The following is a 21,955-nucleotide window of genomic DNA, read 5'->3' as shown; positions in this document are numbered from 1 at the left end:
TTTCATACAAAATGAATCCTGAAGAGCAAACAAAATTTCCTAATCAAACAGGAAAATTCCAGGCAAACTGTGGATGTTCTCTAGAGGTATACTTTACCTTATGGCATTCAACCTCACTGGGCGCTCAACACCATGGAAATGCAACCCAAATATCCCACACTCCAGTCACACCAATTTAGCTGTAGAATTCATTATGCATTTCACACTTATTTTCACCCCTGTAATCCTGCGAATTCTACCCCCTTGTATACATGATAAACACCTATTTCAAAAATGAATCCAGTGTATGCTTTTTCTATATACTGATACATTATTAACCTTATAGGTATTAAATATTCTAAAAAGGGCTTCCATTTCTTTCATTTTAAACATTTGTGCCCATCTGTAACACTTATTACTGAACCCCAGAAGGACATAGACTTAATAGAAACAGCACAGTATTTCCAAAATGAACGTGCTCAGGTGTCTCAGACAAAAGAAGTTCAATTGTTCCAAGGTCACCAGTAAGTCATCACCAAAGCCACGATTAGAATGTAGTTCTCCTGAGACCTAGATAAGAGGCTTTTTGTTGTTTATTTTTCCCTCCCCATCACAACACACTACATAACTTATTGCATTATGGTATTTCAACGCTCCATAAACTCTGAACTGAGACTTATATGAAATTCAAAGGGGAAAAAACGAGCAACAGTTAATCATTATTCATTTAATAGGTCCAAAAATGCAAGTTAGAAAATAAAATAGACTGGGGTGAACGCAAGAAAATGTGTACGCCAAGTGCTGCCTTTGTAACTTTGTGTTTTATCTTTCTTTTCTGCAGAGCACCATTAAATTAAAAATAGAAATAAAAAGACAAAGCTTTCTTTCCTTGGCCTAGAAAAACACTCCATTCTGTAGACCAATACTGTTATAAACGTACGTGGGCTGAGAGAGCAAATACCGTCCCTTCTCACCAACCAGCAGCATTTCAAATTTACCCCATTAGTGTTTGTAAAACTAAGAAACCAAACTTTCCTGTGTTTTATGAACATCATTAAAAAAAAAAAAATCTATTGACAGCCTTTCTATGCTGCTTTAGACATTTAGAGAAGAGTTCATTTAAGAAAAGAGAGAATGGCAGATTAACAGTAACGCTTAATAGAAAATTCTACTCTAACATTTTTTATATTCAATAATAAAAACCATCTCCAAACTTCTCGAAGTTCAAAAGATCAAACAGACTTCACAAAGTAGAATGTACATAAAGGTGAGCATTAAAGGATTAGTAGGTAAAGATAATGTGAGATAGCCCAGGTGAGCACTAAAGGATTAGTAGGTAAAGAAAGATAATGTGAGATAGCCCCCAGAGGTGAAGCTACCTTTATGTATTCATTCAACTACTTTGTGTTGTCCACTCAGAATGTAGAGATGATTAAAATAGTCTTTTTTTCATTCTTTAAGAAACAAGGATGAAGGGCAGAAGGCAAAGACTACAGTTGAGAAACAGTAAGCTAGACTAGAGTGTAGGGTGCATACAGAAAACAGAAAAGAAAGGAAGGGCTTTGTATTCCAAGTAAGACTGAACTTGGCTGGGTGATGAGACACATGCAGTCTAGTCAACCCTGTGTTCTAGGAAACAACCATCCAGCCATCCAGTATGTGAATGAGGCCATCTTGAACCAGCCAGCCTCAAGCCAACTAGCCAAGGAACCACCATTGCATGGGACATCAGGCAAGCCTGGAAAAGACTAGAACTGCCCAGTGGAATCCCTAACTAAGTCTAAATTATGGTGGTTATTTTAAACCACTAAGTTTTGGAATGGTTTGCTACAAAGCAAAAGCTAACTAATGCATCCACTTCATCTCTAATGGCTTGCTAAATACAGAGGTATTGTGCTATGAGCTTCAAATACATTATCTCATTTAGTGTGTGTGTGTGTGTATGTGTGTGTGTGCGCGCGCGTGTTGTGTACCGAGGATGCCAAAGAAATGTATACAAATGGACACGTTGGTCAATGTTGCTCAAGCAGTAGTTCACCGTAATCAGAAGTATCTGGATGCTGATGGTAACCACTTTGAGCACCTCTTGTAATTGCAGAAGTCAAACGTATTCATCTTTTGTTATCGGTCTGTATTGAGTATCACAATTTTAATACAGTTTTCCTTTCTTAAAATGCGTACACATTTTTTTGGCACCATATATATATATGGCAGCACCTACACCATAATAAATAAATTAATCAGTTACAGGCTCAGAAGATTAAGTTGCTTACTCAACATCATTTAGCAAGGAGTTGAGTTGGGAATTCAATAAACTCAGAGTATCGGTCTAAAGTCCACATCATGAATGATGGAAGCCAGAGGGACTAAAAGTTTGGGACTGTAAAAAATGGTTTGTAACCAGCATGGCAGATGCAACTAGACGGCAGCTAGAGAATGGAAGAAAAAGGACTTTTGAATCTGATTCAGTTCCAACTGCAGTGAGAGAGCAAGTACTTGTGATCTGTAGTAGGAGTTTTATAAGAACCAAAACTATAAAAGAAAAGGTTCTACAGGAAAAATACTGAGTGGCGATGTGTTCACCTTGCTTGGCAGGGAATGTACTTTGAACTATTTTCCAATTATTCTGCTTAGGATAAACATAGGTAGGTGAAAAGATCAAGGAAGAAAAGAAGCCGGTTCCCCTAATTTACATTTTCCCCTACTCCGATTATTTTCCTCTAACCCCTACAACTACTTAGACTTTTTTTTTTTTATAATAATGCATGAACCAAAGCAACATATGTTCTAACCAAGAACTATCTGGTAGAATTTTCTGTGGTGATGGAACTTTTCTACAATTGCACTGTCCAATACGGTAGCCCCCAGCATGTGGCTACTAAGCACTTGAAATGTGGCTAGTGTGACTAAAGAGTGAATTTTTAAATTACTTCAAATAGTCCCGAATCATCTCTGCTCCTATACAGACTCTGATTTCAAATTATGCATGTCCAAATCAAGAACTTGAACACCTACAGTATTCAAAATCTTTTTCCATGGTTAAAATTTGAAGCAATGACAGCAAATTTATTTACCAAAATCCATATTCCGTAAACCCATGTCTTAAATCTAAACAGTGTAAAAAGCAAACAAACTCCAGGATTTCAACTGTGCTGACACTGTTCCATAATGCTCCCTGCTACTTGCCTCCATCTCATTGGGCTCAGATGGCAATAAAGAAACCCGGTTTGTTGTTGTTAGTTTACAGTTTCATTTGAACACCTGAAAATCAAGAGTCTTTGGGTTTAACGACAACTTTTAAAAAATAATTATTGACCAATTTATAGTTTTTGCCTCTGACGCTCTCGCTAGTGAGTAAAAATTAATCAATGAAATTTATGTTCATAAGCAGTAATAATGTCAGAAAGCTTACTAGCTCAAAGTCACCCCGCTTGTTCAGTCTGTACTGTTATTCAACTTATTTTTCAGACTGTCATCCCCAAATATTTCACCCTGAGCCACACATGTAAAAGTCTACGACAAGGCCTTTGTCCTCAAAGACATACCATTTATTTAAGGAAACAGCCCTTTTATCTAAAAGGGAGAAATTAGTATTAAACGATTCTCTCATAGCTCACTCTTTAGGCAACACTAATTGTGTGCTTCCAAGCAGCTGGCTTTGGCTAGGCATGTGCATCATTCTCTGTGAATCATCACAGCAACCCTACATGGCAGCTACTAATACACTAACCTCATTTTAAAGATATCGGAGGCTTTGAGAGGTAAAGTCACAGCGACGGTAAATGGCAAAGCTGAGATCTGACCTAAGTCTGTATGATCCCTGAGCCCAAGCTCTTAACTCACATAAGTAACTATAAATGTATAGATCACAGCTATATATTTACTATGTTTAATGATTACACAAAAGAGTTATTCAGTGAGTTACGAGCTTCTCACATTACTCTAAGACTGGAATATTCGCTCCGTAAAGCATGGCTCCTTTTGCAGGTGTCCTCAGGACTCTCCACCTTTTTTCACAATGTTTGAAAATGTTTGAAAATCTCAGCACTATTTGACTAACCTTTGACTATAGGCATGCACTCTAGCTATATTATTTTCAACCATTTTTTCCACTGATTTTTCTGAAAAACTTTAATATATTCTACTGTTTGTGAGTTTAAGATCTTTGCAGCTCCTTTGGTGACAGTGAGTATTTATAAGTCTTAGGCGTCTTCAGAGTAGACAGGGTAATTTCTGCAGTAGTTCTTATTACAATAATCTGGAAATTCAATTTCTACCTTCCTACTTTCAACCCCTACTTTAGCAGGGACTGCTACTAGGACATTTAATACGCTTTAAGAATCAGCAACAATTACAATAAAACACTTGTCATACCCCAGTGAGGAGACTGTAAAACTTAACATTGCTCAAGGATCTTTTACACACAGAGTACTACAAAAACCAAAATGGCAATACACACACACACACACACACACACACACACACATCCACACACAATGATATGTAATATGTGCTCACACCTTTATGAAAGGTGAAACTTTACATTATTACCCATGGTTACTCCTGGGAAATGAAACAGGTGGGCCAAAGGAAGAGGGGAAGAGAGAAGAGGGCACGTCTATGTTTTACTTTACATACTTCTTTATTCTGCTAATATTTTTTCAACAAGTATATTATTTAAAGAAATTTAAACACTAAAATATTTTATAGGACAGAGTGAAAAGGATACAGAAATGTTTATTGGTTGAAAATTAATCTTAGGCTGGAAAGTCTCAAATACATGATTTTTTTTGAACCCTCAAATATCTGGCCACATATATAAAAAATGAAAACTTCTTAAGAGATATGACAATGGCATATCTTTTACAATTTTTTCTAATATTTTTTTGAAGGAAAACTTTAATGAAATGTACCATACATTCTAAAATGTCCTTGTAGTGTAAACACTAAGTTTGCTAGATCCAGAGGATCTTTTAAAATCTTCAAACCCAAATCCTGCACTTTAAAAACAAGGGAGTGAGGTTCAGGAATATTAAATTTATTCCTGAAGGTCAGAGTTAGCAGCAGAGTTGGAACTCTAGTTGAGTTCTTACCAAAGACAATGTTCAGAAGTGTCTTTGTTACTCTAGTACACTATGACCAGAGGTGTACATCAGAAGCATGGCAAATGACGGCTGAACCCATTTCCTTCCTGCTCCCAAAATCAGACTTTCCATTCATTAAGACCCACTTTGTACAGTTTCATAGAGGTTTCCAGGTCATTTGGTGATTTATTCCACGGTAACCATTTTGCACCAAGAGCTTTAAAAAGTAAAAAAAAAAAAAAAAAAAAAAAATATATATATATATATATATATATATATATATATATATACACACACACACACACACACACACACACACACACGCACGCACACACACACACACATATATATATCCATGCTCTCTTATTTAAATAGTTTCTTAAACACAGATAATTAGAAACTGTAATTATCAATGCTGGCCATATTCAGGAACAAAATATCTCAAAATATCATTATAGAGAAATATAACAGGATTATGGACTTATGAGAGATAAACAGTGCTTAAGAACCATAATCAACACTGCAGAAATTACTTCAAAGAAATGGATAGCATACGTGAAGATTCCAACTGCTCTTAAGTTACTTATTAAAGCCTAAAACATCTCTTAGAATCTTCCTGACAAAGCTGCAACTACTGACCCAAATCATTAAATTCTATTAAAACGTAAGTTAAATGAAATGCAGTCTTTCCAACATACAAAAAAATAAATAAAAAAATCCCAAAACAAACAAAAACCAACAACAACCGAACAATCTTAATAACTGTATCATTTTTCATTTAACACCTTATTTTCCTTCTTTGGGGAAATACCTTTCATACTATGTTGAATGGTTGTCTCTTCCCTAAAAGATATGTCTAACCTGTGACTATGACATTATTTAGAAAAATAGTCTTGTAAGATGTAATTAAGGATCTCAGGTTGAGATCATCCTGAAGTAACGGTGGGTCCTAAATTCATTAAGTGTCCTCTGAAGAGAACAGCAGACAGAGATTTGAAATACACAGACACAGGAAAGAAGGCCAAGAGAAGATGGGGACAGAGACTGGAGTGATGCTGCCACAAGCAAAAAAATGCCAAGAGCTACCAGAAGCTGGAAGAGACCAGGGAGGATGCTCCCCTAGAAACGTCAGAGGGAACATGGTCCTGCTAACATTTTGATTTTAGACTTCTGGACTGTAGAACTGGGAGACAATACATTTCTGTTGTTTTCAGCCACCCAGTTTGTGGCAATTTGTTATAGTAACCTTAGAAATTTAATACACGTTTTTTATTTGAATATCAAACAAAAAGTACCGAAAAAATACAAAAACAAACAAGAAAAAGAATTAGGTAAGAATGCAAACAATTCCATAATCCAAAGATACCCACTCTGTTGTTTTCTATATTTTATTACTGTCTTCATTTGAAATGTTTTATGAGTTTATAGGGTACTTTTCTATACACAAGAAAATTCAAAAAGGCAGAGGATTTAAAAAAGAAAAGTCTCAGGCCCAAAGATGATTTGGGGTAGGAAAGTGCCAAATGCTCCAAATAATTCAAATTAATTTTATGTTCTCCCTCAAAAGGAAGGGAAAGCAGGCCGCCTCAGTTTTGGGGTGGGGGGTGGCCTCCTGAAGAACATCTGGGGCTGAGAACCACAAATGAGCAATCTTATTCTTTTTCTCAATTAATATATAAAATATGCCACAATATACCACAATATCATTGAATATATTATTTCTGATAGTCTTTACTCCCTCATAACAGAATTATGAAACAAGAATTGCCTAAATATTTTTTAGTAACCCCATTAACAGTAAGTATAAATACTAGCTTAATGCCCATAAAATGCCAACCCCCAATTACAGAGTTGTTTCAACTAAAGATCAAGATAGAAAAGACCCTTTTATTCTGAATAAACCAAAACAATTGCTCTCTGTTTTTTGAAGAGTTCCTTCACTTAACAGGCAGTATGGGCCTCGGGGTACAATGAGATTAATCAAAACAGTTTTCAAAAATACTTTACCCCCCAAAAATATTATCTTTAGTCAGAAAAAAACTTACCTGTGCTTGCCCTACATTTGCCCAAATATCTTTTCTATATTAGTCATAATGATGTCTCATTGCTCATATAGCTAGCCTACATAAAAACAGTAAAATACCTACAACCAGGAAATTTAACATAAACTCTACAAAATAAGAAGATATGAGAGGTTAGAAGTTAAAAGTGTTTTAGAACTTTATGAGATATGAATTTTCAACCTTTGGATTCCTGAATGTATATTTTTAATTTCTATGGTACACTATAAAATATAGCATGCTTTTAGTTAAACTATAAAAAAACTACAGGGACTAATGAAATGCATGAAAAATAAAGGTGCTACAAATGGTAATTCCAAATTTTTAAAACAAAGTATGAAAACGAGCAAAGCCCATGAGATGAGGAAGCAGGAGACAGTAACTGTAGAATCCCATGTACCACGACTGTCACGCTGTCAATACTTTGCTATGGGACATTCTAGTCTACAGATCCATACCCAACCAGCTTTAATAAAGTGAAAATGCTCTCAGAACAAGGCTGCTGACCGCACTTTACAAAATCACAGCTGAAGTCCTGAGGACTCTACAGTGGGTGGACAGAGGGCACAGCAGACAGGAGGAGGGACAAACTAAACCAACGGCAGGACTGTCCTGTTCAAACTTTGTAAGCCTTCTCTTCCAACAGGCGAAATGCAAATCAAATCAGTGTCACTAATGTGTATCAACCAACTGGAAAGGAAGTACTAAGCAGCAACCATACACTCAGTGCCATGCTTCATTCTAGGGTAGCTACAATCAGTGAGTATGGGGAGGTCCTGGCCACCAAGGACCTAAGCTGGGACTGGATCCCCACGAAACACAGGCCAAGACCAGCACCCATACTGAAAAGGCCAAACAGACTTGCAAAGATAGGCAGGGAGGCTGGGTACCACTACCTCCAGCCTCATGCTAAAAATACAGATTGCCTTATAGGCCAAGAGCGAATGTTCAATTTTTCCTACAGTTATCACTCCACATTCGTCCCCTTGGAGCTTTAGACCATGAGCTCAGAGATACTCCGCAGTATTGCACTGTCTTTATTTAGGTGCTGTTCTAAGACTGCGTTTAAGTACAGCCTGTCTGGAGCTCTTCTGGCAGCTGTGGCCATCTGAGCAGCTATTGTAGGCTACTGCAGTCCTGGTGCCGGCAGGATTAGGCTAGGGGCCAAAAATGGAATTCTATTCATAGACTGTCCAAGGCTGGAAAGGAGCTTGGAACTCATTTCGTTCAAACTTTCGGAGTCCCATAGAAAACCCCAATAAAATGGATCAATTGACTTAAGTCACACAGGTAGTAGCTGAGAAGGAATTTGCACCCTGAAATCTCCAGACTTCTCCTCTGGTTTTAATTCTTCTATCTTACTAGCTATTTCTTGTTGAAAGCTAAAGGCATTACAATCTAAGATAAACGTAAGATAAAAAGCCAAATGCAATTTATTTGGGACTTGCCTTCATCATTCCTATAAATGTCAGATACAGCAGACAGAGAGGGGAAGAGACGCAAGCCATTTTGTAACACAGTTAACATCGTGTTGGAAAAAAAAAAAAGGCTAATCACACTTAGACACTTAAATGCAAAATCATAAAATACTGTCCTTAAAATAATGTTAGCAAATGATATTCAGCAACATGTTAAAAAACAATAGACTGCCACTTGACAGAATTTCCCTAAGGCTTCAAGGTCAACAGATTTTAGGAGGAAAGCATATCATCATTTCAACATGTACAGAAAGGGCACTGAATTAAATTTGACTTCTTTCAGACTTTTAGGATAACACACTTCACTATATTATAAAAAATAAGCATGAGGAACAGGTAGGCAAATTTATAGATTCTTCCTTATAATACTGCATATCTTTGGAAAAAGAATACAAATAGGGGAACTTTCTTTTTTTTTTTTTAGTAAATTCCTTCCATTGTAAAGTGACTGGCCCTTCATTTCCTTCCTTTACAGCTATCAAATGTTACCGGAAACCCTTGGAAGTTGTTTGCAGCTGTAGCTATTTCCTATTGCACTTTGTTCAGCCTCCGTTCCAGCCACAATAAAATGCCATTTACATTAATTGAGAAAAAAGTAGTTGTAATGTGATACTGGACTAGAACATGGATGAGTATCCAGTATACTTATTAGCTACTATAGCCTTTTATGGCTTTACCATGCTTTAGGAATTACTACGTGTGTGTGTGTGTGTGTGTGTGTGTGTGTGTATATACGTATATACGTATATACGTATATATATATATATATATATATATATATATATATGTGTGTGTGTGTGTATATATGTGTGTGTGTATATATATGTATATATATGTTTTCCCGAAAATAAGACCTAGCCGGACAATAAGCTCTAATGCATCTTTTGGAGCATTAGAGCTGATTATCCGGGTAGGTCTTATTTTCAGGGAAATACGGTATGTGTGTATATATATATATATGTATATATGTATGTGTATGTGTATGTATGTATATATATATATCTGTATGTAGCTTTATTTGCAATAGCCAAAAAGGGGCGAGAACACAACAGGTGCCTGGATAAACAAATTGTAGTATAGTATACATGGGATATGCAGCAATAAAAAGGAACATACTAGTATTGGTACTCACCACAACATGCATGAACCTCTAAGTAAATATGCTAAGTGCAAGGAGCTTTACCAAGATAAGAATACATACCATATGCATTTATTTAGCTAAAATTTCAGAAAATGCAAACTAACGTATGAGGACCCAAAGCAGATCAGTGGTTGCCTGGGCCGGGGGCAGAGCGGAATGGGAGGGCGGGCACACAAAGAGGGAAGGGGAAGCTATTGAGAGTGACGGGTATGTTCACTGCCTGATTGTGGTGATGGTTTCAGTTGCATAGCTATGTCAAAACATATCAAATTGCAGACTTTCAAAATGTGCAATGTACTGTATGTCAACTATACTTCAATATAACTTTTTAAAAATAAAGAGTAATCCTTGCTTTGTATCCAAAATATGAAAAATACCAAACATACAGATAAGAAAATAAAACTATGTTTTTTTTTCTAAAGCACGCACATGCCTAAAAGTAACACTTCAAAATTATCTGCCAATTATAAGTTGCATATCACGCCTCAAAAGTTCAACTTGATAACAATGACTAAAAAGACACTTTGCTAGGGTGGTTTCAGTTTCCTGAGGTTACTTGTGGATAATGAAACTTGTGAAGCACACACAGAACCTCATTGTTTGGGACACCCCCCCCCCCCTTCTTCTCTGTCCTTGACATACCACTAATGAAGCCATGACACGTTTGTCTGCGGGGCGATGGCTGTCAAGGCTCAGACAATCCAACATTCTATACTCTTATCTGTCTCCCACTTTGAATAACTGCACAATTTATGTTAAAAGAAGCAAATTTACCCTAACTGATAGTGAACATAATCAAACAAAAAAATGTTATAAAAAACTCTGGTGTCAACAAAGGTGTGTATCTCAGAAAAGGGACGTGGATCTTTTGCCTGTACACCTTGAAAAAGAAAAACGCCCCATCACCCTACTTATAAACAATATAATAAGAACTATCTGAGATGCGAAAGACAATTCCTGGCACCATAATCAAGCACAAAACCTTTGACTGAAAAATAAAAAGCTTTCAAAAATGTTCATTCAAACTTGTTATTTGGCACCCAAAATTCAGATTATCAATCCCAGTCCTAGGACAATTTTTTCAAAATATTTTGGCATACTGTAAGAAAAGGAAAAAAAGGTACTGTGGAAGTTTTTCTCCTCTCCAAAATGAGTTAGTGCGGTCATTTCATTTATGTTTATACAAAATGTCCCAAGGGACAGCATGGAGACTCTTAAAAATAGGTCACTATTTATAAAAATCACCTAAATATTATCCTTTAAAACCCTTATTCTGGTATTTAAGATTTTCCATCGAGGGTAGCCATTCTCCATACACTCATCTAACTTTACTTCTTGGCCACTAACACACCATCCCTTCAAAATGTCCCCCCACATCACGCACGCCCCCCATCTCTTCTCCATCCATTCACTTTTACTATATTCAAAATCAGCCTGATAACTTTTCCAAGAGACATCATCCTCCTAATTACACCAATCGCTCACATCAGTCTGTCGTGGCCACTTCCTCCAGGTGTGTATTAGAGCCTGTCACACACTATCTCGCACCCACCTGTTTCTCTTTGCTCATTCACTCATGTCGACTACAAACTTTCAACCGCATCTCTTAATGTGCTGTATACAGCAGAGCAGCTCAGTAAATACTTGATGTATAAACAAAAGATCTGAATGGCAATGAATTTAGGCTTTCTCTAGCCTGCTGCACATTTTTATAAACACCAGGGTCTTAAATTTATCTTCACCGCTAAGGAGAAAGTTAGCCTCATTTTACTTCATCAAACTTATTTATCCAAAGGAGATGCACAAATGTATTAATCTACTAAGCTCCCTCCCGATTATCCTCTGTATAGTTAACAGACCAACTGTAACGTATGCAAGCGGGAGAGGAATGGCGTCTTTCCCATAAATGACTTTCCCTTAACAGGCATGCAAAAACACTCAGCACTACGCACAAAAGTAAGGACCTGGAAGCCAGTTTTCCCCAAGACCCCGAGGTAAAGGTTCACTGTTGCCCAGATCTCTTGATTTTCAGGCCAGTGATTTTCTCACTCAGCCATTCATTATTAAGTAGCATGATTTAGGGTCTCCAGGTGGTGTTATGGGTCAGCAGATCAGGGGAACTTTCTTCTACCAGACTGCCTTTCATCAGCTTTCACAATCTGGCCTCCAGGAATCCAGGAATACTGTCCTACCTATTAAAAAGAAGTCTGCTTTAAAAGCTTTGAGGAAGACGTATACTTTGAAGCACTGTATTGTGGACCCCGAGGATCGTGCCCAAAATTTTCTGTTGAGTGGGGGAGCAGAATCATCCACAGACCTTATGAAGCTATATTTACTATATTCTTTAACATCGCCCATGCTAGAATATGGTCATTTCTTGATCTTAAGAGACATTAGGTGACTCATGGAGTGATCAGACTTCTTTACAACCCATACAGTCTACAACATACTTCAAAACAAATATTCCTGTATATTAACTATAGTTATTCTCCACTGTACCTGCCTTCAACTCCTAAGAAAATAAAACCTCTTTGTAATCTCAGGCATTTTCTCCTGCTGCTCTGTCAGCAGCACGCATGGATTTCCCACCCAGGGGTTCAGGACTTGGCTGTGGGCTCCTGGCGGGGATTAATTCTCCCTGAAGATAAGGAAGAAGTCTCTGCAGACATGTCTTCCTCAGAGTTGTCAGAACAGAGATGTAAGAGGGAGTGGTGATGCCACATTAATCAAGTTTCCTCCACAAGACATAACAACACATCAGTGATATCATTATTTCAGAGGCCCCAAAGACAGATAATGTAGATTTCAAGGCTCCCCACAAGAGCTCTAACATAAATAATTTCCTTAAGTTTCTTTCTACTTTCTCGTCCTCAAATACACATTATGTCTAGATCTATAGTATTTGCTCAGATATTCAAAAGGTCATTTATTGCTTACTTGCCTCGCTTTACAGAGAACTTAACCTAATCTAAAAGAGAGACAGATGGCATAAGAAAAATGAAAACATTTTAAAGTCTACTTTATCAAAGTTTTTTTAAAAAGGGTAGTTATGTTCTTGAATTACCACCTCAAGGCTTTAACTTCTAGATTTCTCTGTTTCTCAAGGCCTGTAACCATCTACCCCTCACCCGCTTTCAGGCAAATCGTTTCTTGACTGAAATCCTCCTTCGAAATTTTTATAAACTTCTAATCTTTCTTCTTTTATATTTGATAGCACCTTCAAATTTTTTGGCTCTTAGTTTTCTTACATTTTCTTTCACAAAAAAGAAAGCTGAACTTAGTTACTACTTGTGCTGTAAAAAAAAAGTACACAACTACATTGCTTAAACAAGCCTTTTCTTAATCATTCATAGATGCTGTTTCAAGTCTTCACGTTTTTGTATAATTTCTTCATTCAGCCCTTTTTCATAGGCCAGGGTCCTGCACCCAGCCCCTAATGCTTCCAAAAGAAAAAAACCTTCAGATCCTGTTTCTCTCCTATATGTTAACTCTTATATAGCTCAACCATTCTTAATAATCAATTACTGACTTTCTAAGGCTCCAAACTTCACTCCCATTCTCCATCAGAGGAACATATCAGAATTTGGTCAAAGAGCTAAGGCCTAATTATCTCAAAGCAAAAGTAAATCCTAATACGTTAAAAAAAAAGCAACTTATACGAATCTCAGGTTGAAATACACTGATAAGAGGTCTAAAACTAACACTTTAACAAGCTTTTTAGGAGACAAACTATTACATGCATCCATGATCTATCTCTATTAGGCATCTTATACAGGCATTTTGGTACAGATACTGAAATCAAGCTTCTTGTCACGTTAAGAATTTCTTTCTTTTAAAGTCAACAAAGGAAATTATGAAATAAAAATGGTACAAGAAAGGGATAACAAAGACCAGTAAAGAAGATGTGAATGCTTCCTTAATTTCGATTTTTGTGTATTATTTCCTTGATATATATCAAACTGACAACCCAGTACCTGAACAGGCCAGCTCCCCTAGAATAGACAGACATAATAAGCAAAGCCAGGATAGAGGTATGAAGTTATAGTAAATATCACTTCAGAATTCCTAACTAGATTCTATAGAAAAGTACTGAATCACTGAAACATCTGGGTTCAAAGGCCAGTGATCTACTTGATAAGTTTTATTTTCCTACAGATAAACTGTCCTCTCAATGTCACATTGTGGTTCTTGTTTTAACTCTCATCAAGAAACTGAAGAGTGCGACACTCCACATATGACGTTTTTGGTGCATAAATGGTAGCTAACTTTTTACTATACAAACAACAGCTACGTTGAACCTCTATTTTTGTGGAATAATTAAAAAACAAATAAAGGACTAAGAAAAAGTAGATGCACTGTCCAGTGTAATAGAACAAAGATAAGAAGTTTATAAGGATTCTCAAAGAGGATTTTGGAGTCAAGAAGCTATTTGCTTTGAAACAGGGGGTCAGTCATTAAGAGGACGAAAACAGTCAAAAGGAGAACTTGAGGTATTAGCTGAAGAAAGTAACTGCTCCCAATTTCAAAACTGTGTCTTCCTGATCCCCTACAGCCTGCAGAGGCACAGCACTGCTCTATGGAAAAATTCTGAAACAACATTAAAAGAAAAAAAAAAAAAATCCTACTGTGAATTGTGAAATAAACTCTTGATATTGTTCATAAAGAGCAGTTAAGGAAATTGGAATACTTAGCAGCAGTAGACTTGGCAGTAAGTTTAAGATATATCACTAATTTAGGAGCCATTACTGAAACAACAATATTTGCTTTTGAACCTACAAGTGAAACTTTACTAATGAGCGAAATCATCAAATAGCTTTATAAAAGTAAATTCAAAGGGAAAAAAAAAAATTTGGATTAAATTTTCATCAGGCAATAAAGGCTTGTTTTGAATAACTCAAAAGGAAAACAATTTATTAAACACTAAAGAAAAGTGTCAAATTAAGAAAATTAGTTCTTCAATGTCCCCGTTATCAGGAAAGTATACACAAGAATATTTCACAGACAAGTAGGAACACATACCTGTTTTAGGATGTATTGAAAAGAACCCTTGTGGATTGCCACTGGTGATTTTGTATGTCAGCTTGTCATTAGAGCTAGAATCTGGATCAAATGCCTCAATGTGGACCACAGACACATCCTTGGGAGAATTTTCCATTATTTCTGGGTAATAAACAGGCTCTGACGTCTGCGGTGCGTTATCATTGACATCCTCCACCTCGATGTAGATCTCGGTAAATGAGGAAAGAGGCACCACGCCCTGATCGGTGGCATAGACCGTGAGCCAGTAATGCGAGGTGGATTCCCGGTCCAGTCGGTCTGAAGTCTCTATGACACCTGGAGAGAGAGAAGAAAATCATGAAGTAGCATGTCAGCAACCATACAAACCTGCCACTTTGAGAACCTAAATAACTCTGATTTATTGAGAGCGTATGTGTCACTTACAGCTGCACGACCTTGAGGAAGTTATCTAAACTCTGTGCCTCAGTTTCCTTCCCTTTAAAATGGAGATAATGACCGTAAGTTCCACCTGGGTTGATTAAATGAACTAATACACATACTGACTAGAACAGGACTTGGTACATAATATTGGCTATTAAAATATTTTTTTCATTATTGGCATTGGGGCCAATCGCTATGTGAAGCACATTACAAATATTATCTCATTTAAGTCTCAAAACAACCCAATGAGATGGATGGGTACCAAGAGATTATCTCATGACCCAAGTTTACGGTCAGTTGCGATTTGCTGACTTTCCTCGATGTTAATCGGGGAGCCAGGGACTAAATGAGAGCCATGGCCCAGATCATGTTCCTCCGAGTCTAACAGCCGCTGCTTCCCACACGGCATGCATGCGACCCCTGCTCCAGTTCAGAGAAAGAGGCTGCAGGGCCCCTCCTCTACACCGCTTACTTGGTATACACATCCTGTAGAGTGGCTAAGAAGCAGAGTACAGCCTTTCCAAGGCTAGAATAAGAGCTGCCTCAGGCCTCTTGTATACTGAAACCTTAAGTTTCTTTTGATCACCTTAAGCAAATGACAACTAGTGTGCTGCAAATATAAATTCTCTCACTTACACTATGAACCCCACAAAGGCAGAGGTCACATCTTTCTCGAATGACAGTATACCCAGCACCTTACCCAAAGCCCAATGATTATTTATTAAATGGATGAACAAAAACGAACAGATATCCAACTGGGGTGGGTACAGAAAAGTCCTCAGCTGGGACCCAAAGTAGGACACATTTCTTATTACGTCAATTGGTAAAATCATGGAGTCATATGATTACAAAGAAGAGGGTTAGAGTATAATGTTTTGGACCAACCACTAAAATCTGTCAAAACTTTGCTTAACCCCAAGATTAACCTCTTCTTGGGGTGAGGAATGGTGGAAATATCCATTTATCTTAGGCAAACCCCACCTTTTTATTCAATAGTATAATCTTGTCCTTTGGCTTTCTCAAAATATATCACTGTATTTTTTTTTTCTTGTGCAGTAATCATTCCAAACGAGTGTTAGGGTTCAGCACCAGGGTCCAGGCTGGACTTTAGAAATCCTACAACTCCGGAATAACTTAAGTTTTCCATCTAATATAATTCTATTGTGAAGGTTTGTTAGGAATTAATGAAGCAATATAGTAAGTAATTATAATGCTTCTGAATAGCAATAAACATTCATTTATAATCTATTTTACCTTTTAATACTCAGTTAAGTTTGCTATTGGTAATTTGTAAACCTTTTTGGGAGTGTTAGCTATGATTATCTAATATTCAAAATAAATGATATTTTCTCATATTACCTATCTCAAATAAGCAAATATTTAAATTTATAAATGGATCTATAATACTCCTCGTAGAAATACAGAATAAAGTCTCAGAACTCTTAAATAACAAGGAGGTAACTGGCCTCTCTATGCAGCAGAGACAACTGTCAAATAAACTCAAATACGTTTATCTTTTTCTCTGGTCCAAATATAGTCTATGCACTCAATCTATCCACTAAATTAGTACAATACCTGTTTTTAGCCTGAAAGAATAGTGCTCATAGTAACCAAGGGAAAATAATCTTATCCAGTTTCTTTTTCATCACTCCCATCAACTGATACAAAGGCAGTCAGGGAACAACAGAAACGTGCTCTCTCCTAGGATTACATATTAACAAATGAATGCACATATGCCCCTCTTGTGTTCTGCCATTTCATTAAAATGGAACATAATTCATTTGACAGGTGAAGCATTGTTAGAAAATTTCAAGAAGACAGGTACACGGTGCATGTCTTCACCTCTTTCCTCGAACAGTTCATGCGGCGCTTCCCTTTTTAAAATCATGTCCCTCTAACTGATTTGTAGGCATTTCATGAGAACCTGAATTATGGAAATAAATGTGATCAGTTCACCGTATGCTGGGTACTATGAGAACTGTCTGTCTCACAGGCATTACCTTATTTTATTTAATCTTTATAATCAACCTGCTTCCATATATGTTATTATCCCCACATCAGGGATGCAAAACTCAGATTACGAGAAATAAGGAACTTTCCCAGGGTCATGGCAAATGCCAGAGCTGGAGTTCAGATGCCATCAATCTCTGACCTTGGTGCCAACAAAATTCCCTCAGTTGTTAGGATGACAAAAGTGCAGTATACAAAGGTTAATGTGAAAACCCTCAAAAGTCAAGTCAAACTTCGTATTTCATCCATTTTTTTACATGTTAGTATTCAGAAGAAGTGTATTAAATGTGCTTTCATATACAATAGCTTTCTTTAGTGTCAGGGTAGAAGAGGAAAAATATAAAACACAAATAGATTATGACATTTAAATCACAGACAAAAATGGCTATTTCTTTTCCATCAAGTTCTACTCCAAGTCTGGTCTGTCTGTGTGCAGACTGTAGTGTACAATTATGGGATGCCTTCTGCTGGGAGCGGCCCTCTCTCCCAATCAACCTGGCAACTGGGGAACAGCCACCACCTTCTCTGCATGACCTCCTAGCCACATTAGGACGGGAAGTTTCTGAATCTCAGGTAATCTCTGGATATTAACAGAGGTTCAAAGTGCAACAGGAAAGTGGCTCTACTCAAATATGGAAGAAAACTGAGATTGTATTAATTAGCAATTTAAATAGTGAATATGCATAAGTAAGATGCTCAGATGTTCATATTTCATTAAGTCAAAGACTACATTTTCATAATATCATATTGTGATTGCTAAGATGTTTACGTTTTTATGTATTTTAATTATTACATCCTTATAAAAGAGCAAACAATTATTTAATATAACTTACAGTTAACTACAAAATAAAGTGGATTTTTGACTGCCAAAGGGGAAGGAGGGCACACTGAATAATCTTTTCTAATGAAAATGCTCAAATTCGTATTAATACAAGCAAATTTATTCTACTTATAATAATTTAATAATACAAGTATTTACTGTATGCCAAGGACTTCACTAGGTGCTTTACATGCATTAAATCATTTAAAAAAACTCAGAAATGGTATGATTTTCATCCCAGATTTACAAATGAGGAAGCAGAAGCTTAGAGAAAGTAATCCACTTGCCCAAGCTTTAGAATGATTAAGAAACAGAGCCATGGTCAACTTACACAGTGGAACTGGGATCTGAGTCAGACAGTCTGAGTCCAGAACTCAGGGTCTTCACCATCAGGCTAGACTGTCATCATTAGCTACAGCGTCACTGTCGCACACTCCACAGCACAGAGATGCTGGGACCACGTGGGGATGGCGGGGGGGGGGTGGTGCTGCTTACTTACATGAAGAAATGCTACAAGGAGTTTTCAACTGCAGAAATAAGGCTCCTCCCCACACTTAAAGGACAATAAAGGAGGGAAGATCCGAGGACTCTGCTCGGTCACAGAGCTTCCAGGTCTGGTGCCTAAGCACTGTTCTAACTGCAGATTCTAATTAAGAACTATTCTAAAAAGCATCAAGGAGGTGGGGAGAGAACATACATATGAAAGGTTACTTGTGTTCTGCGTTTTAATCTGTCTGCTTAGTCACAAGACACATCCCCCCATGACCCACAGGCAGAGCGTAGTCTGAAGCATCTTTTAAGCACTACACTGAGCTCCCCTGCGGAATCGAGGAAGAACAGAAAAGTCCAGGGAAGGCTAGAAACAGTCTAGATAACCTGCAAAGAAAGACCAGTAGATCTAGCCTGAACAGCTCAAAATCAAGAATTATACACTGGCGACACCTTACACAACCTCAGTGCAACTCCGGTGTTTTTAAAGAAAGTTGAAATGATTCGCCCAAGTTCAGGAAACTAACCAGGTCGAGTTTGGATCCTGAGTGAGGCATCTCCTTCATCGGGGGCTCATCAGAACCCCAATCATTCTTTACAGGGGTCCTAATTTCTGAGACCAGTATACCAACTATCCCAATGTCTAAACAGGAGCAGTGTTTATTCTTTTAGTCACTACAAGTCCTTAGTCCTCCACTTGGTTACCTTTCTGTTCCCAAGCCTTCCCAAAGCCACAACTAGCATTCATAGGTAGTTTCTTCTGGAACTTCAGCAGTTACCTTCATTCATAAAGAGAAACAAATTTTCAAAATTTCATCATAAAGACTTCAATTAGTAGCTTTAATACAGAAAAACAACAACTAGATTCCAAGCCATCACTGGAAGTGAATCAACCTACTGTGTTCATTCTCAAAACTCTCACGCCTGTTTCTCTCAATCCATGATCATCTACCAACCAACTTGCAGTAACTACTCGTTTGCACACTGGGTTATAAATTCACTTTCCCTGAAATAACTCTCGAAGGAACCAACAAAAACTGTATATATTTAAGCACTAATTTTAAAGATATTTCTCTTTAACACGTGCCCGGAATACTGCATCTTATTCAGTACATACATCCACACATAAACTCTTCCTCTGCGGTCTCCCTCCTGTCTTCAAACATCTTTCCTTTTCTCAGCTCCCTTCTTTCTCTGCCATCTATGCTCCTATTTTTCAATTCCCCTTTCACCTTCTGAAACAACAGAATGCAAGTAGATGACATGTAAGCCCAGGCAGTGAAAGAGAGAAGTGGTAGCCCAGGCCTTCCAGAGAACTCCCTCTAGTCAGATAAGAAGAGTATCAATGCTGGAAGAGAAAAAACCAGTGAGAAAGAGAACGTGGGAACGACACCTTTCTTACCCCAAGGTGACAGTGCACGAGCAGTAGGAAGGGTAGGGACGCCGCTGCGTGATTGTATATATCATATACTTTGAGCACAGCAGACAAGTTTACACAGGCTTGTTATAGGCACTCCTCAGCAGTGTTATAAGGAATAACGAGTTTGCTTTAATCAAACATTACAGAAGAAAACGCCTGATCTACCAAGCTCAAGAATACAATGAAGACATTATCAGAAAAAGTTAGTAAGAGGAAAAATTTGAAAGAAGCAGGAAAATTCGGATCTATCAAGTGAAAATATTTATCATTCCAAACATACTCTCTAGGATTCCAAAACCACCACCAGATGTCACTATGGAAACTCATTTTAAATGTGAATAGAGTGGAAAAAGAAGAATTGAGGAAAATAAAAAAACACAATGTAATTGTTAAAACAGCTTGGCCAATGTAGCTGAAATTATAGTTTACAAGAAAATTTCTTTCTAGGAGGATTCAGTAATGTCCATATATTTAATTAAACAGGTACTGATTTTGTCTTCCTGATTATTCAAAGGTTAGCGGGTACAGTAGTAGGTAGGTGCTCAAGTAAATCATCCAAAAGTAAATAAAGGTTTCAAAGAGTAATTTTTCCTACCCACCACTGGTGTCTAATGGTGCTGTTAACTCAAATTGCCCTTGAAAAGGAAAATCTAGCATTCCCTCCTCTGACACTAGTGGAGCAAGACGCTTTCAACACAGTAATTTTGGGGGCAAAAATAAAAGTTATATGTAGCCACTTCACTGCCAAAAATAATTTAACTGACTCAAATTTCCATGGCCACATAACACCTTTCTTCCTGGAATTTTCCTATTTTCTTTGTTTAACAGGCCTTGGCCCCGTATCAAGTCCTAGTGCCAGAGCTTTCAACAAAATGTTGCTATTTCAGATTCTTCAACTACTCCAACTCAAAAATACTTAACAAAAGCAACGACCTAGCAACCTAAATTTGTCATAAACCCTACCCTCCTTTCTGATATACCATGTTACATACGTTTTGTTTGTTTTCATTTTTCTGGAACCAAGCTTAAGGCAGCTATTGTATGAAAAGCTTATTTGGTTAATCACAAGATAAACTTAAAAATGAAATATAATATTTGACATTTTCCCTGCAGGCAACAAGGGACTGACTAGTCTTTTCTCCAATTCCATAGTCTCATCATAAACAGAGTAACTCTTTAGGAAATGTTTTCTCAAATATAAAAAGAATATTCGGTTAAAAACAACAGAGATACCTTCTACATTCTAGAGATAACATTATCTATGTTTCTGCAATTAACTCATTAATGGTTATTCAAATTTTTTCTGATAATCATGGGAAAAAATGTAAGTCCCACAATTGTTATATTAAATATTAACCTACTACAAAACATTCTTTCTTCCTTAAAATTAAATTTTAAAAGTTGATTATAAGCTCCCTACTATAATGCAAACCCTGTGAGGGCACAGATTTGTTGTCTGTTTTGCTCAGGGAATAAACAGTGAGTGCTTATTAAGCTTGTGCTAAAAAACAATGTTCATCAAAAAACAAGGTAAGTATGAGAAATAGTCACAGCCAAGAGAAGCCTAAGGAAACGTGACAACTAAATGTAACCCAGGATCCTGAATGGAATCCTAGACCAGAAAAAGCACATATGCAAAAACTAAGGAAAGGGCCGGCCGGTGGCTCAGGCGGTTAGAGCTCCATGCTCCTAACTCCGAAGGCTGCCGGTTCGATTCCCACATGGGCCAGAGGGCTCTCAACCACAAGGTTGCCAGTTCAATTCCTCAAATCCCGCAAGGGATGGTGGGCAGTGCCCCCTGCAACTAAGATTGAACACGGCACCTTGAGCTGAGCTGCTGCTGAGCTCCCGGATGGCTCAGTTTGTTGGAGTGAGTCCTCTCAACCACAAGGTTGCCGGTTCGACTCCCGCAAGGGATGGTGGGCTGTGCCCCCTGCAACTAGCAACGGCAACTGGACCTGGAGCTGAGCTGCGCCCTCCACAACTAAGACTGAAAGGACAACAACTTGAAGCTGAACGGCACCCTCCACAACTA

At 37.5% G+C, this 21,955-nt stretch overlaps 1 protein-coding gene across 9 annotated transcripts in view; it reads right to left on the bottom strand.

Moving 5' to 3' along the window:
- Window positions 1–21,955, bottom strand: part of FAT1 (FAT atypical cadherin 1) — a 126,734-nt gene that overhangs the window by 50,714 nt on the left and 54,065 nt on the right. For all 9 annotated transcript variants that reach the window (XR_012495544.1, XM_074329766.1, XM_074329767.1 and 6 more), the window contains one exon: window positions 14,762–15,076. Coding sequence is in view for 8 of the 9 variants with exons in the window: in XM_074329766.1 (XP_074185867.1) it covers window positions 14,762–15,076 (315 nt within the window). In the remaining variant the exon portion in view is untranslated. The remainder of the gene's footprint in view (window positions 1–14,761; window positions 15,077–21,955) is intronic.

Source organism: Rhinolophus sinicus, linkage group LG04 (genome assembly GCF_036562045.2).
Source record: "Rhinolophus sinicus isolate RSC01 linkage group LG04, ASM3656204v1, whole genome shotgun sequence".
In the NCBI taxonomy this organism is placed as follows: Eukaryota; Metazoa; Chordata; class Mammalia; order Chiroptera; family Rhinolophidae; genus Rhinolophus; species Rhinolophus sinicus.
Note: the sequence above shows the minus strand (reverse complement) of the source record. Positions and strands in the feature narration are given on the sequence as shown.